Consider the following 18,996-nt stretch of genomic DNA (forward strand, 5'->3'; position numbering starts at 1 on the left):
GCATCATGTGTGATTGACTCACGGGGGACGTGGGTGCAAGCCTTCTCGAGTTATCACACCCTCCTTCTCCATCAGCATCTGCCGAAACGTTCCAACCTTCTGCCGGATTTCTTCTTCGGAATATCTGCAAACAAAAATGAAAGCAGTCAACTGACAACAATGTCCTCAATAAAACACGGTTTAAAGAATCTTTCAGGTCTGGAGTGATTTTCACTCACTGGATGATAAAACAGGTGAAAAAATCCCAGCAAACATTGATGGAGGGAGCCAAGCAACCATAATTAACCCTGCCAGCAACCGCCCAGAAAAACTTTTGCACCAGTCACCACTTACAATTTCTTCAGAAAGTCTAGTTTTAGTCTTGCCTCTTTCAGAGCTGTGCTAAAAATGAGTGAATAAATGCAGCATGGAAACATTCGGCTGCACTAAGGGTTTGGATATTAAATGGGCCATTCTCGTTTTCTCCAGAGCGCATCCATCAGGAAACAAGATTAGTGTAGTGTGTGTATGTGTGTGTGTGTGTGTGTAAGACTGTCATGCCACACAGTTTGGCTGTAATGTGATTTCAGAGGCGCACAGCTGCCTGCAGGGGACGCCGGACCGGAGAAACACTCTTTATATTCACTCAATGTCACCATGCAGAAATCTGTGGGTGGCAAAGGTGACTTGACAGTCAGCACACAGACAACAGTGTGCGCTTGATAACATTCGAACACATACTGTGCAAAAAGAGATGGAACTGAAATCCTGTTCCAAACCAGTTGCCTATGAACACAACATGCTGAAGCATCTCAGACGTGCTCCCTTCCGAGACAAAGTTATATGCAACAAGCTGAGCGAAAAAAATCTATCAAATATATCAAGTGAAATATGTGAGAGACGTCATTTATTAGAATGAATAATTCTATAAACAACAGAAAGCATTGCAATAGTTATGTTACAAGTCAAAATTTTGAATAATTAAGTGTCTTTTGTTCAATGCATTCATTTGATAAAACAAAGTAAAAACAGCAATATTGTGAAATTATTACAATCTCTAATACTTACTTGCTACCCAGTATGCCCTTGGCATGTAGGGCAGCAACAAAAGTCTTCCACTCCTGTCTGTTTTGGGTCAGCCACTGGATGGTGCACAACTGTTTTCTAATTAAATATATTTTAAAATGTAATTTATTTCTGTTGCAAAGCTGTATTTTCAGCATCATTACTCCAGTCTTCAGTGTCACATGATCCTTCAGAAATCATTCTAATATGCTGATTTGCTGCTTAGTTATTATCAGTTCTTGTTGGTGATTAATACTGTTTCTTAGAGTTTTCAATGTTGAGAACAGTTTTTGCTACATAATATTTTTGTGGAAACTGTGATTTTTTTTCAGGATTCTTTGATGAATAGAGTTCAAAAGAACAGCATTTACTGAAACAGAAATCTTTTGCAACATTATAAATGTCTTTATTGTCATTTTCTATCAAGTTAATGTGTCCTTGCTGAATTAAAGTATTATTATTATTATTTTTTTAATCCAAATTTTTTAAAATGGCAATGTATCATGGTTTCCACAAAAGCACATGTTTTCAACACTGATAATAATAATAAATGTTTCTTGAGCAGCAAATCAGTATATTAGAATGATTTCTGAAGATCATGTGACACTGAAGACTGGAGAAATGATGCTGAAAATTCAGCTTTGATCACAGGAATCAATTACATTTTAAAAATATATTCAAATAGAAAAAAAAAATCACAATTTGACTGTTTTTACTGTATTTTTGATCAAATAAATGCAGCCTTGGTGAACAGAAGAGATTAAATTCCTTTTTTTTTTTTTGACCAGTAGTGTAAATGTAGCTTAAATAATGACTATTTTCCCCAATATTTGTGTGTGCTGTGCATTTTTACGTATATTACTGCAGTTTACCATCATGCAACCACTGAATTCAACTGCGAGTCAAATCTTGTGCATTTCACAATGATGTGCACTGCTCCATTTCATTCAGCATGCTCACTATGCAGGCAGCAGACAGCAGGGCAGATCACTAGGTTTTGGAGCAGAGCAGGTTTTCACACAGAGATCGAAGCAGCACATTGACGTGTGTGTCGAGGTTTGTTGATGTAAGTCATGTGAAGGAGTTTTAACACAGCAGCACATGATGCACCTGCTGTCTGGTTAAAGTAGACTGGTGTAACCAGGGGCAACCATTGTGCATTCAGTTCAGCTGGTAATGTATGGTATCACAATAGCAGGTTTTATCAGCCTCTGCCCAGAGCAGCTGCACACAGAAGCGCATGAGGAAGATGATGTGTGTGTTTGTGAAGAAGCCAAACTTTCCTGCAATAAAAGCTTGTGCTGGAGGGGCTGGAGATAATGCTGCTTTATCAAATCCATTCCGACATATGCACGCGCATATACACACACACACAAGACAAAAATGATTTTCTGTGCTTTTTGTGCAATATGAGCAGAGGACAGCAGGTAGAACAAACAGAAGCACACACGTTTTTCTCATGATCATTGATGATTTAAATATTTTTAGAAATCACTTTATTTTGTATATTTTCCTTTAGGAATTTTACTGACTTAAAAGACATGTCTGGTGCGTTCACGTCCTCCTGGGAAGATTGTGATTATGAGTTTGGAAGTTGTTATTATGACCTCAGGTCTGTTCAAATCAGGTTGGAGTAAGACAGAGATGCAACATTTCTCTCTACATCTACGCAATAATGAATAACGAATATACATCGGATGTATTTTTGCTTTGTTTTTCTATTCAACTTGTGAAGGTGCTATAAATTGAATCATCATATATTCTGTTTTATTTGCACAATAATATGGTATTTTGTCCATGCAATTTATTTTTATTTTAAATTTACAAAAAAAAACATTAATTCGAACAAATTTACCATTAATACAGATGCTGTATCCATTGCATCTGACACGTTTTCCCAATGACACGCTCAACGCCCAAATCAACTATAATTTTTAATATCTAATTTGTGACCAATTATTATATTGGGCTTCCAAATGTTACAATATTGTATAATAAATAAAATAAGCATGCATACACTACCATTCAAAAATGTATCAATGTTGAAAACAGTTGTGCTGCATGTATTTGTGCAAACTGTTTATTTTTCAGGATTATTGATGAATAGAAAGTTCAAAAGAACAGCATTTGTTTGAAACAGAAATCTTTTGTAATATTATAAATGTCTTTGCTGTTACTTTTGATCAATTAAACGCATCTTTGATGAATAAAACTAATCATTAATTTTTTAATAAAGTCTTTCTGAAAACAAACTGTTTATTTGAGTGTATAAGTGTATATTTGAGATGACAACTGATGCCACTTGGTGAATTAAATATGTGGCATAGAGCTGTTCAGTATTGCACATTACTTGCTATTTCACTTTCTATTTATAAAAATAAGTGGAAGGCAGTACATGGACTCCTATGCCAACATGACCTGCAGGGGGCTCTAGCCATGTTTGAAAATAGCAACTGTAACACACACACACACACACACACACACACATGCACTCACACTCACAATGGAAAAGGCCTTTTTAAGCCAATTAGATTATAATGACAAGAGCAAAGTCGCCATCATTAGCAGAAGACTCCTGGGACACTAATGCACCTTCTGTCTGTTTTGTTTAACTGTGAATCGATAGCACTGATTAACCTTGTTTAATAGCACATACTCCCCTGTGCACCTAATGAAGCCGGCGGTTCAATGCAGAGCATATAGAGATGGATTATAGAGTGCAGCTTATTGATCAATCATATCAATACTGATGGTGCAGACTGTACTGACAAACTGTCAACTCATGCAGATTTTATTTCAGTGAAAAAAACTGGTTTAATTGTGCATCATTTTATTGTGAACAAGATCAATTGAGGTGTTTAACGTTCTGTAAAGGCTCTCTCAATGTTACGAACAAGTGTTCTTTCAGTAATGTTAGTAGAAATAAGTAGTGTTGAGGGGAAGTCGTGGCCTAATGGTTAGAGAGTCGGACTCGTAATCCAAAGGTTGCGGGTTCGAGTCTCGGGCCGGCAGGAATTGTAGGTGTGTGTGTGTGTGTGTGTGTGTGTGTGTTCACTGCTGTGTGTGTGTGTGTGTGTGTGTGTTCACTGCTGTGTGTGTGCACGTTGGATGGGTTAAATGCAGAGCACGAATTCCGAGTATGGGTCACCATACTTGGCAGTATGTCACTTCACTTCACTTCACTAGAACGTTTGTTTGGTCTTTATTTATTATTTCTGAAATATTTTATTTGGATATTTATCTAACTTGTTTTTTATATGTTCATGGAAAATAAACAATTTTTTTTTAAATGTAAAAAAACTGGAAGTTTTGAACGTTCTTAGAAAATATTTTTGTTAACTGCTGAAAGTTTAATCACCTGAATTCATAAATGAATCATTAAATGTAATTGGTGAATTTGTGGTTCATTAAAAAAAGACCTGACTCAAAAGATTTGAAATGGACATTGCTAGCTGACCTCAGCGAAGATGACTGGATATGGAGAATAAATGTTGAAATTAAGTGTTCTTTTCTTTACTTTTCTTGTTCTTTCTTTCTTTGTAAAGAGAAAGACCTATTAGTGTTTAAAGCTTTGTCTGCTAAATGACTAAATGTAAATGTAAAACATTTAAAAGAGTAATGCATCAAGAAACAGCATGTTTTCCTTAAAATGAAGTGGAGTAAAAAGTCAGATATTATGCTTTGGAATATAGTGAAGGAAAAGTAAGCTTCATGAATATGTATTTATTATCTATTTAGTTCTCATACAACCGCACACAACATATGGCTATGAAACACCAATAACAACTTAACTATAAGTGTGTCTTGCTGTATTATTTAAATCAAAACAATACTAAAACTTTTTACATTTCCCTTCTCATAATATGGTGATATGATGCAATCAACATTTCATAAATCATTTGATTCATAATTAATTCCTCTACCCAAAAACCTGAAAATGCATGTTCAAAAATGCCTTTTTCATCAAAACAACACATTCCACCTCTAAAAACAAGTCTAAAAGTACTTTCAAAACCAAGATCGGCATTGGACTATTGTGTTTATTTAACGTGGCATGAGTTGATCTGATTGGTTGGTGGTTTACAGTAAGGTTAAATGCTAAAGTCCAATAAAAAGGTATCATGCATATTAATGAGCCTCAGACTCGTCTGGGAATCCAGTTACACAATGAACTACATCTTTCCTTACTGGAGTCGATCTATCTATCTGTCCATCCACTGAGTCTCAGCACGCTTCTCCAGGGAGTGTGTCAATAATACATGAAGCCTCATCCTCGTCTCCATCTGTCTGTCCCGTCTCTATGGCCGCGGACGGGTCTGATCCCGGAGGTGGGGGCAGATGGAGGCCTTGGGCCGCTGGCGTAGCCGGTGGCGGTGGAGTGATTAACCGGAGCGCTGCTCCAACAGTAACACTCCACTAATTGGTTCCTGCTGGGGTGAAAATGCCAGACGACCAACTACTGCTGGATTTTTCAACCTGTTTTATCGTCCGACAGGTGCAAAACTGCATGTCCAGTCGCTTAGAATAGAACAGCACACCTCTGCTCAACGAGACACGTGAAGCACAAACGCTTGCAGGCTGTATTTAGTTTACACTACGCATTACTAAAAAGAAATTCAGTGGCCCTACTGTATTATCACAACTTAAATAAATGCATGCGCTGAAAAAAGGCAACCTAAAAATAGTAACATCAAAATGAACTGAAATAAAATAAATAAAATAAAATATTTTATTTTGGCTAGATGCCAAGCCAACGTTTCTCATTCATTTACTTTAACTTTAAGTACTAAAATAACTCAAACTAAATACACTAAAATGAATACATAAAAATGTATATATATAAAGTGAAATATAAAAATATACAAAAACATATCTAAAAATAACATCTAATAACAGCACACCTCTGTTTGATGCAAACATTGAAGTTTAATATCGCATGTTTGTACAAATCATCGAACACTAATAATGATGAGTCTTATGCATAAATATGTGTGTGTGCTTCATCCATCTGCCTATTTAATCAAGCTAAAACAAGCTGGGTGGGTAAGAAACTGTGTGTGTGTGTGTGTGTGTTGGGGCAGGCTGTATACAAGAGGTTACGGGGTTAAAGACTTTATGGGGGGAGTGTCGCATCGGTTTATATCCACAGCATCAGAGAAGAGCCTCCAGTCGCCATTATAAAATGTAATTCCCCGCCGCTCTCTGTGAAACACCCCTGCAATTATCCTGCATCTCGCTGATATCTGATGCATAGAGACAAGCCCTTCGTTTAAAGGAACAGTTCACCTACAAATCTTTTATTCTTCCTCATGTCATTCCAAACCTATGACTGTCTTTCTTGTGTAAATATCATACACTGCTACTGCAACTGGTTTGAGAGAATTTAACATTTTAAAACTGACATTTAATTGTATTTGGAAACTATACTGTATCTAAAAGTAAAAACTTTAAATTGTTTGAAATGTAAAATGTTTTTCAGATTTTTTTGTCTTTTTCTGTCCATATACCCCTAACATGTTTGGTTATATTCATTCTTGTTTGTACAATATTCTCGGTTCTACAAGCTCTCAAATCTCATTATGCTTATTCAGACTTGATCAAGAGATGCACATTAAGTCAAACCTGAAGCGATGCATCTTCATGAGTCACGTTTGAATATGCATAAATGCAAATGAGATTCAAGAGCAACAATGAAGAGCAAGTTTTTCAGCAAATAATACTCCTCACAAAAAAAAAAAAAAATCATATGATTTGTTATACAGCGCAAGAGTCATGCTGCTTTTTAGTTCCTGTTTGTAAAACAGCTTGAAGGATTCTTCAAAATCTCATTTGCGTTGCAAGAATGAAGTCATGCGGGTTTGGATCGACATGAGGGTGAGTAAATGATGACAGAATGTTATTTTTGGCTGAACTGTCCATTTAAAAAGCCTCAAGGATGACATGTGGAAGTCTCTTGTACAAACAGAGATAAGCTGAGGACACGTGGCCGCTGAAGCATGTTTAACACAAGAAAACCAGATCTTCAGCAAATGCTACACGGAGCTCGTCTGACTTTCACAGAGCTGCACGGCGTCTGCTGCTACTCACACTGGGACAAACATATGGGGAGCCAACATCTCCTAAAGCAGAGCACAATTAGTCATGATGCAGTGTGTGTGTGTGTGTGTGTGTGTGTGTGTGTGCGCTGCCAGATGGCTGATCCACCACCCTCCTCCATCTCCAACATCCTGCTCCACAGCATCGTCATCAATCTAATAACTATTACTCAAGAACTCCTAACAAGCAAAAATCCATTTCCACTAATAAGAGGATGCAGAGCATGAAAATGAGACGGTCTTCATACTGTACATGTGACTTTATACAGACAAACGTTTGGGAAACCTGTTTGAAAACAGTCATTATTTTCAGAATTCCACTGCTAGTGGTGCAGAAATTACACCGTTCACTTTTAAAGGGGCCACATTCTACTAGGTTTTGATAAACATTGGTTCTATTCTATTCTATTCTATTCTATTCTATTCTATTCTATTCTATTCTTTCACCCAAATAAAAATTCTGTCATCATATACTTTCACTTATGTCATTCCGTATTGTTATTGTCAGTTAAAACAAAAACTATTAAAAATAATTGTCTTTATTGAAATAATGCTGAAATAAAATGAAATATAAATATTCATTCCAAAACTTGAAATAAAAAAGTCCAATAAAAATAAAAGAAAAGAAAAAATTTACAAAGTACAAAATGGCTAAAACTAAAACTGAAATAAAAATGAAAACTGAAAATATAGCTAATTCAAGAGCTATGTCTTATTAAAGCTAATTCAAAATATTAATAAATACTATAACAGAATATAAATAATACTAAAATAACACTGGACCTCATTGACTTTCATTGTATTGACTTTCATATTTTTTATAACTTTTTTATAATATTTTCATACTTTTTTATAACAGTTTTGTTTGTTTGTTATGGTTATATTGTACTGTATATATATATATATATATTTTTTTTTTTTTTTTTTTGTCTACAATGCTTTGGCAATATTGTATAAACACAATCATGCCAATAAAAAAAAATAAAAAAATTAAAGGTTAATTTTTGGGTGCTGAACTATCCCTTATCCCTAATAATAAAATTTAAGGACACACATTTTCATTCAAACTTATTTTCTTTGTCGAGCTTGGTGTCGTTCTTCCACTAGTAATCTAATGTTGTCATGTAAACCCATGTATATAGTCTCTCTATGGAAGCTGTGCAGTGATATACACTAGATCCCCACTGGATTGACCAATCAGATGACGGGACTGAAACTATCTGTTCTACACATGGAATCCAAAACTAAACTGCTGATAAACCAAACATGCTTTCCTCTGTTTCTTGATGAATGGAAGCAGAAATTCAGGCCCACTCAGCACCTCATTCACTAAGCATTTAAGCACGTTAGCAGATTTCTAATCCTGAACTGAAGCAAATCTTTCATCAGCTTTTGTGCGCTGAGCCGGTTCCCCCGTGGCGGTGTTTGTGTGCTTTATCACCATCATTCATTCTGCCTCAAGGTCACACAGCTGCTGTTTAATTAGAGACACTCAGAGCTGCTTCAGAAGGCCGTCAGACGCGGGCCGAGCGCAGACGTCTGCAGGATTAGAGCAGATGTCAATCAGGCCACAAATCCTCCACCACATCACAAATACAGCAGCATTACAGGCCATGTGCTTTACTGCTTCCTGCAGCGCTGTGGAGCGGTCAGAACTGGACTGAGAAGGACTTTTAAAGAAGGAGAATTCAAATGAACTAAAATTCACAAATCTCTCATTTTTTAACTACAAAAAAAGGCTGTATTTAGTTAAAACCACTCAAAGTTTGGGGTTGGTAAGATTTTATAATGTTACTCAAAGAAGTCTCTTATGATCAAGTTAAAGTGCAAAAAAAATTCTTGGAAGTATAATCGCAAAATATTCATATATATATATATATATATATATGCAGATTCTTATCACATTATAATGTAGAGAGACTGACAGCATTACATAATTTGCAACTTAGAGTTTTCATCTAATATTTATATAGATGAAAATATCATATATGTATTATATGAATATATATATATATATATATATATATATATATGAATATATTGCAAAATGTAATTTATTTCTGTGATGCGCAGCTGAATGTTCAGCATCATTACTAATATACTGATTTACTGCTCAAGAAATATTTAATATTATTATCAATGTTGAAAACAGTTGTGCAGCTTCATATTTTGGGAAAACGTGATACGTTTTAGGATTCTTTTATGAATTAAAGTTTTTTTCTTTACTGACCCCAAATGTCTGAATGGGAATGTATATATTTTGTCATATTTAAAAAAATAATTTTTATGCATCAGAATGGAAGATCAATTATTTTACCAGAATGTTGAATTTCTTTTAATTTTCATTCAGTAAATTCCATTTCCTGTCATTCCGATTCAAATTACAATCCAACTTCCTGTGCAGTTGATTCAATTCAAATTCACAATCAGTACTCAAAGGAACGATACACTTTCCTTCAATAGTTTGTGCCAGATACGTTACTCAGATAACTGGTTACCTTAACATGTCAGCACTTTAATGAACTCACCCTGCAGGATTCTCTTTGAATTGTTGCACTGCCAAGACAATAGCTGACTTGAAAAAGTAAACTGACCACAGAAGAGGACTTTGTGGCAATATTGAGAATGCAATTGTGAATTATGAATTGTGCTCTGACACATTTCAGAATGCAACAATCCATAAAATCAAGTGTTTCTGTTTTGGTGCTTGCTTAGTTTAGACCTCAGTGCATGAAGAAATACCAGCGTTGCATTTCTGCATCAGAAATAATGCAAGAACTACTGTAAATAAAACAACGGCACAGGCAACAATGCACTGTGATTTCATATTCTCCTTCATGTCTTTGCTCTTCATGTGACGTCTCATGCAAGAAAAAAAATCACGTTTCCTTTGTAAAGCACAAATATTGTAGTCATATTGAAGTACGATTTTTTGAAGTTGTAAATAAAATTAAGATTATTGTTTTATAAGAAAACACTATTTCAGTGAAGACGGTGAATGGAATGCAAATTATAAACATTTTGAGTTAATTTTAAGTTGTTGATTATAAACACAAAATATCATTTATTTGAAGCATATTGCAAAATATTCATTTATAGGCAAATTCAGACAATGTTTAGAATGTAGAGGGACTGACTTTATTACATAATTTGCAACTTAAATGTATTATTTCAACTATAGTCCAAGAAAAATTTTGAATTACGTTTAACTTTGACTTTAAACTCTTTATTTATGTAGAATGTAGAATATAAAGAGACTCATAGTATTATGTCACAATTTTAAGTTTTTAAGTGTATAAAATATTTTAAATCAGCTTTATTTCAATTAATGATTTCTGAATTTTTTATAGTTTTAGTTTTACCTTACAATACCAGCACTAGTGAGTCACTTATGAGGCTCCTGAACATTTAGGATGCTGCTTTGGATATAGTAGACAACAAGTAGATAGTAGACAACAAGGCAGCTTGATAGGTTTTTGGAACAGAGCTAAACATGGTGCTATCAGTGACTCACTCACCCCTCTTCCTCCATCATCTCCTGAAGCTCCATGCATTTCAGCTCCACCCTCCTCTTCCTCTCATGATCCAGAATCTCACGGTGAGCCTTCTTCACCAGGACAGGCTCAGGTGGGACTCCGTTTTCCTCCTCCGGCTGCTCGGCGGCTTTGGGATGTGTGACCGCGGGTGTCTCGGGCTGCAGCGGGCCCCCGTTAGCGGCGTCCTCAGGGGAGGGAACCCTCGCCCCATCGTACATGGCCACGGCACTCTGACAGACACAAACACAGAGACATGAGATCCGAAATGAACAACGATTCCAGAAGTACATCACAGACCAGAGTTATTATATAACTACGACTGAAACTATTTCTGAAGGATCATGTGACACTGAAGACTGGAGTAATAATGCCGAAAATTCAGCTTTGATCACAGAAATAAATTACATTTTCAAATATTCACACAGAAAAAAACACTTTTCTAAAATCTTAATAATATTTCACAATGTTACTCTTTTTCCTGTATTTTTGATCAAATAAATGCAGCCATGGTGAGCAGAAAAGTCTTCTTCCAAAAACATTAAAAAATAGCCACAATCTTTTGAACAGCAGTGAATAATTAATGCAAAAAATACCATAAAATCAACCGCACCACCACATTCAGACCTCACTGGCATTAAGAGGATGACAGAAACTATAAAGAAATAAGACATGACTGTTTTCTGCCCTGATAACTACAGCAACACAAGCAGCAATAGAGGCATGCAAGCTTTTATTTTCGCCCATATCTTCTGTACAGGACACAGACTGCAATTGCATATATATGTAAATTAGGAGCAAATGTCTCTTTTCAATGCAAGTTGAGCTTTTATAGTTTGCATTCACAAATATAAGCTCTATTTTATGTTACAGGAACCATGAACTCGATGCAATCTCGATGTTGGACACGTATAATGACTGATTGAATAACACAGTCCATTGTAACATTAACATCCGGCCAGTAATTCCCATCCACAAAGAAGACATTCTCACCTAAATGACGTGGTATAATAAATGGCAGTATTTTTTTGCTGAGTTGATTGAATCATATTTGCTGCTGGCAATATACCACAAAAATGAGAAAGGGAGAGAAGCGTCTGGATGAGATCCCAGAACCTGCGACTAACGGTCTCGTATTTCAAAATAGAGACTTGAGTTCAACACATTCCCTTCATCACTGTCACCGCAAACTCTCTCATGATCTTTCCCTGCGTGAGGGCTTTGCTGCAGGCTCACATTTCCATAAAGGTTTTGCTGTTTATTTGGATGTCATATGCATGTCTGAAATAATTGTTTCATGTTCATAACATTTTTTTGAAAATAGGTTAGATTTTCATTGTTTATTCCATTACAATTTCTTTTATTTCTACATATCTTATTAAAGGGCACGCTATTCAAACAACTGTGTGAAATATATGTAACAATATTATATTTAAAAAAAAATGGAATTCAACGAACATTTATTTTGATAACACTTTTAAAATAAGTTTCATTAGCAAACATGAAATAAGAATGAACAATACTTCTACAGCATTTATTAATCTTAATGTTAATTTCAGTATTTACTGATGCATTATTAAAATCACAAGTTGTGTTTGTTAACATTAGTTAATGCACTAACATGAATAAACAATGAACAACTATATTCTCATTAACAAAGTTTAATAAATAGTGTAATAAATGCATCGTTCATTGTTTGTTCATGTTAGTTAATACATTAACTAATGTTAATAAATGACACCTTATTGTAAAGTGTTACCTGATAATTAATTGATTTTTGATGTCTTCAATTTATTACAGCAGATAAAAATTCCAAAACATTTTATTAAAGAACATTATTCAATATTCACAGCCCAACAATCTCACACACAAATTGTTTTCAATATAATGTAACATTTTTAGAACTTCAACAAACATTTATTGTAAAAATTAATTAATCTTTTGATTATTTCTTCAATTAATTACAGCCTTTTTATTATATATATATATATATATATATATTTTTTTTTTTTTTTTTTTTTATAAAAACATGTTGATGTGAATGAATGTGGGTTATGATATAAATCATGTGCAAAAAAAGATTTAAAATATAAATGTGAATTACCTGGAAAAACTACCTGGAGAGATTTGACCTCAAAAATCTTGTTTTATTAAAAGAAATGATATAATTGTTTAGATTCAGTAGAAGAGACAACAGGAGTGCATAGAAATTAGAATGTAAAATATTCTCTTTTCTCTTCTTGTTTTTAATCACGCAGTCAGAGCTGGGTGCTAAAAGGTTTCGATTACAGATGCTTGTTTTCCAGCAAGGACTAATGACGGAGGGTGACGTTCTTTGTGTTGTTTAGCACGCCGTGGATTGTGGGTAAAGTCATGAAGCGGCGTAGAGCTGAACAGGTGGTGGAACAGCAGGAGGAATCATCACTGAATTCATTACAGGCTAAATCTTTGCCTCAGATATCTGCGACTTGAATACTTATTCTCCTCATAAGTCTCTGAATTATTTCCCTTTATATTCATTGTGTCTTCTGACATGTGACCTTTGATGGTTATAAAAGCAATTACACAGGACATGAAGCAGCATACTGTACTGATTTATTCACTTCTCTCATACTAAATGATATTTAAGTCCCCATCTCTATTAAAGTGAGTACAAACGATCTGTGAAGTACAGAGAAAATGCTACACTCTAACCTGACCTTCATCATCATTAAAACAAGTCATTTCTTTGATAAACTACACATAAAATGTTCATACTACCGGACAGATATCACTGAGGTGGTTTTTATGTAATACTGTATATACTACCATTAAAATGTTTGGGGTCTGTACATTTTTTTTTAAAGAAATTAATACTTATATTCATCAAGGATGCATTAAATTGGCAGTAAAGACATGTTACGAAAGATTTGTTTTTCAAATAAACGCTGTTCTTCTGAACTTTCTATTCATAAAAGAATCCTAAAAAAATAAATGCATCACAGTTTCAGAAATAATCAGAAATGTTTCTTGAGCAGCAAATCAGTATATTATTATGATTTCTGAAGGATCATGTGACACTAAAGACTGGAGAAATGATGCTGAAAATACAGCTTTGAGCACAGAAATAAATTACATTTTACAATATATTAAAATAGACAACAGTTATTTTAAATAGTAATTATATTTGACAATATTACTGTTTTTACTGTATTTTTGATCAAATAAATGCAGCCTTGGAGAGCAGAAGAGCCTTCTTTTAAAAACATATAGACCCCAAACTTTTAAATAGTGCTACACTATATGCATATGTATTTGCATGTACATATAAATCTTAATTTTGGGATTATTAGAGGAAAACCTTAGTACAGGTGTCTTCCTGAATAAGCAATGTACTGATAACTCTCTTTCTCTCTCCAGAGTATAATTAAAAACCGCTAGATATGGTCTTGTTTTGTTCCCATAGTCTCTACTTCATTGTAATTTGTGCTGACACCTTTTACTCAGTTCAACAAAACAAAAAATACTGCTTACTTTTGAGTCAAAACTGGGCAATTAAGCTCTTTAATGCAGCGACTGTCAAATTACCACTGGTACAAACTTTAAACAGCACAGGCTACTTCACGGGTATCAGCATTTTCCTGTGATACCTGGAGACTTTCAGTACAACTGAACTTTTACTACTCAAGAATGACTGAACAAGAGACTGATATCAGTCAGAAATAAGATGAGCATGAAGGCACTCTGCACTAACATTTTCAACAATATTAACTACATTCATACATTTTCTAAAGGAAAATACAGAAGTTGCCACTATGATGCTAAGCCGGTGTTTTAGATGTTTTTTGAAAGAAGTCTCTTCTGCTCACCAAGTCTAAATTTATTTGATCAAAAATACAGTAAAAACAGTAATATTTTAAAATATTATTACAATTTAAAATAACTGCTCTCTGTTTGAATATATTGTAGAATGTAATTTATTTCTGTGATGCAAAGCTGAATTTTCAGCATCATTACTCCAGTCTTCAGTGTCACATGATCAGAAATCAGGCAAAAAATGTAAGCAATTTGAGGGAAAAAAAAGAAGAAACATTTGGAATATTACTTAATAAAGTCTGTTTTTCATGTGCTATTAATAGGATGGATACTGTGGTCAAGTTGTATAGTCTACTAACATCCAGTTCTACAGCAACCTGCCGACCTCCTTGGACTGAATCAGTGTCAATGTGAACGTCCCTGCAGCGCTCAATATGCACCAGATAGTGGGCAGCTGGTCAGCAAAGATGAAGACTACAACACAGGTCACTTTCTAAACCCAGTGGGTGTTTATAAACTCACAGAGATCGCTAGTGACCTGTAATGGTCAATCTTATTCTGCTTTGTGTATGCCTACAGTTTGCTTCCAGGCTAAACGAATATTAAATACTCTGAAATATTATATAACACACATGACTAAGAATGATCCAAGTTTCCTTTGATAAAGCTTTGCAATTGCAGTAATGCATTTAGCAGAGTTATTCAAATAGCCAATTAATTAGATCATTTCAAATAAAATGCACATCAATATTTGCTGAGAAATTACCCCCCCAAAAGATCATTTACAGTCATTATTAGATGAGAAAAGAAATGATTAGAAATGATGGTTATAAATGGGTATTCATGTTTTCAAATAATATTGAAATATGAAATGATTTTTTGACAAACGAAACTAAAACTAAAACTGCAAGCATAATTTATATATAAGTTTATATATAAAATCATCCACTGTTAATATATTTCCATTTAGCAGATGTTTTTATATATATTTATACAAAATATACAAGAGGCTTTAGTTTCATATTTAGAGTATCATTTCATTTTTTAGAAAAAAGATTAATTCATATTCCTAAAGGCACTTTTTGCCATTTCCTTAAATGACATTCTGCTTCAAAGTCAACTTAATGATAATTTATGACTATGAATCGTTACAATGATGATTAATGGCCTTAAAAAGCAAAAGAAAAAGAAAAGAGAACTTTAGATCTTGTTCAACTCAACCAGATTCTCTATTGCTCTGCTTCTCTGAATGCAAAATGCATGATTTCTGCCGCATGAAATCCCTCGCTCCAGCTCTCATCAATGCAATCTTGCATCATTCTTCAAGGCCTCCTCAAGAGCTCTGAAGGTCTTTCTAACCTCAATCTACACAGCCTATTTTTCACTCTCCTCACTAATTCTGCCTTTGCAACCAGCAGCTAGGATACTAACTAGCGACAATGACCGCACGCCGTCCAGCCCAGTGTGGATAAAACGGCTGAAAGTGGTGCATTTATTTCGGTGCGCCCGATGAGAGTGAGTTAGAATAGCATTACTCCAGAGACCGTCACAGCGCTCGCCTGTCAGACTAGACTGGCCTGGAATAAATCTGCAAAATACAGAAACCGCAAAGTGACAGACGGGTGCTAGTGTGTGCATCTGTTCCACCAGTAGCAATGCTGTTAATAATAGCATGCAGGTTTAACCCAAAACCCTTATTTTACCTCGTGTAGTTTTTTTGATGTATTATATTTAAATAAACACTTACTTTTAAGTAATACAAATAGAAGCATAAATCGCTATTGCGATTTAAAATAAGATTTATTACGCAGCCCTACATGATGATGGTAAAAATGTCATTTTTAGATGAAATATCCCTTTAAGCACATTATACATCCCATATTAAAGGTGAAAAATACTGTTCTGTTGTTGCATCAGAAAAGGGTGTTGATGAAGACCACAGAAGCCCTGGAGGACTGAATTAACTCTGCTTCACACAAACATAAGAGAAAGGAAGAAAGGAGGAGTAGAGCAGGATTTGGTATACGAAACGATGGACAGGAGAAGACACGAGTTCTGCTGCATTAGCTGCTTCAGACAGACAGCTGGGATCTGCTGAGTGTGAGCCGCCGGGATTCGCTGTATCACACTCAGACTCAACCACTATAACTGATTTCACCTCAGAACGGATCACCTGTGCACCTGAGCGCTAACAACACCCTCCACACGCCGTTTCCCCAGAGATCCTCAAGAGATCTTAAACCACTTCTGCTTTTCTCTGAGGCTCCGTTCATTTAGTTCTCTATGTTCAGCGGATTTCCTCTCGCTGTCATACATACACTCTTCTGGCATTATTTTAATTATCTATTACTAACTCATGTTTTCCCCAGGCAAATGTCAGGAATAAACACTTTCTCTTTTAGCGTTGATTTCATTAAAAGCATCTGCATCTCACATAGAAGAAAAAACTGCAGTGAGCTAACATGCTGCATACATGACAGCAGCCTATTAAGACAGAATCCTAATTAAAATGGAACCTTGTGTAACTGAAGCGTGTAATTTGATAGAAACATATACTATTCAAAAGTCTGGGGCCAGTATAATGTTTTTATAAAGTCTCTTCTGCTCACCAAGGCCGCATTTTTTTTTAATCAAAAGTACAGTAAAATCAGTAATATTGTGAAAAATTATTACAATTTAAAATAACTGCTTTCTATTTGAATGTATGTTAAAATGTAATTTATTCCTGTGATCAAAGATGAATTTTCAGCATCATTTCTCCAGTCTTCAGTGTCCCATGATCCTTCAGAAATCATTCTAATATACTGATTTACTGCTCAGTAAACTTTTCTGATAATTATCAATATTGAACAGCTTTAATTCTTTTTTAAATTATGATACATGTTTGACTCTTTGATAAAGTTCAAAAACAGCATTTATTGAAAACAGAAATCTTTTGCAGCATAAAATGTCTTTGCCTTCACTTTTGACCAATTTAATGCATCCTTGCTAAATAAAAGTAAAAAATCTTACCGATTCCAAACTTTTGAACAGAATCAGTATTAAATTAAAATTCTTTATAGAATAAAGAATCAAGAATATATTTGAAGAGTTCATTTGTAAAAACAGATAACTCCTTTTTAACAATTTTCAAAAATCTATTTTTTTCATTGTGCATTCCAATTAATCTCAATCAAACCGCAGTTGGGTCATTTTGATCAGGTTGAAAAATAACTAAAAAATACAGCTAACTAACACAATAAAGCTTAATAAAAACATAATAACATAATGGAGTTATCTGTTTTTGCAAATAAACTCTTCATTTGTTATTATCTTATCCCATATGCAAATGTAATATATGTACATTAAATGTTATTGTCATGTGGAGTAAAAAAGTAAAAAAATATATGAACCATATTAGAAATGGGAACATACAGCATATGTGTAATACATTTTTGGACATATATGCATTGCACATGTATATCCATCCTAAAACCTGTCAATACATGTTCTTATATATATCGCAAAAACATACAGATTTTTTGCATAGGCTATATGTTGTTTTAATAAAGATGCATAAATAAATAAAAATGCACTGTTGACATGCACTATATGGTTGCTACATATAATATCATATAACAACAATCACCATATAGATATGATTAACATATATACAAATTCCACTATGGGGATTTTACATATGCTATAAACTATCTACCAAAGTATGTATTTGAATGTATACTGTTATCATAGAATTGGTGTTAAATAAGTTATATTGTTTGTGTGGGGAGCGTTCCTTATGCCTCAAAATGCCGTCTCAGTAGGCAGCTCACTAGGTTTTGAAACACAGCTATTGTTTAGGCTGGTGAAAACAGTCTGTAAATAAATAATGAGGATAGAAAGTGCCCAGGAGAGCATCAAATTGATCTTTGTGAGACAAACCCCCACTCAAAATGCTCTAGATGAATATCTCGACTGATCTTCGGCTCTCAGGACATACTGTCTATAACTGTATAAGAGTCTATATAACTACACGAGACCCTCAGTGAACTGCAGCATCTCTGCTCACAGACTGTGTTACGTAGTTTGACTGCGTCGATAATTTCATCTCAGGCTTCTGCCATTTACTGTGAAGAGCGTGAGAAGCTCAGTGGAGCGAACCTGAATCAACTTGATTTCAGTGGCGTGGCCTTTAAAGACGGGTCGATCTCACAGAATGAAGCGAATGAAAGACCCCGAGATTGAGCGCCTTTCCCAGAGGGCAGCTGTCCTCCTCCAAATGATTTTAAGCTTTATTGCCTCTCTTAAAAAGAGAGCCGACACAGCGAACGCACCACCATTTTCTCATTTTCTTCTTAAGGACTCTCTTTAGCTTTGAGGATACGAAATGAACAAAGACACAAAACTGGTTCTAGAAGTTTTCCATTCACAGAAAACCTGAAATAACCTTCTGCGCCATTATCTGAGGATGGAAGAAAGTTGTTCTTGAAGCAGAATAATCCTCCACAGCTGATGGAGTTATGGAGGAAGAATCTGTTCACTTTTTCCCC

At 34.8% G+C, this 18,996-nt stretch overlaps 1 protein-coding gene across 1 annotated transcript in view; it reads right to left on the reverse strand.

The window, feature by feature from the left end:
* srrm3 (serine/arginine repetitive matrix 3) overlaps nucleotides 1-18,996 on the reverse strand; it is a gene marked incomplete at its 3' end in the record, with an annotated part of 80,552 nt that overhangs the window by 31,681 nt on the left and 29,875 nt on the right. Inside the window, exons 2-3 of the mRNA XM_079419902.1 lie at nucleotides 10,658-10,905; nucleotides 23-124 (exon numbers count right to left, since the gene is read on the reverse strand). Of these exons, the coding sequence (XP_079276028.1) occupies nucleotides 23-124; nucleotides 10,658-10,893 (338 nt within the window). The 5' untranslated portion in view covers nucleotides 10,894-10,905. The remainder of the gene's footprint in view (nucleotides 1-22; nucleotides 125-10,657; nucleotides 10,906-18,996) is intronic.

This window comes from Barbus barbus (assembly GCF_936440315.1).
Source record: "Barbus barbus genome assembly, chromosome: 6".
Classification (NCBI taxonomy): Eukaryota; Metazoa; Chordata; class Actinopteri; order Cypriniformes; family Cyprinidae; genus Barbus; species Barbus barbus.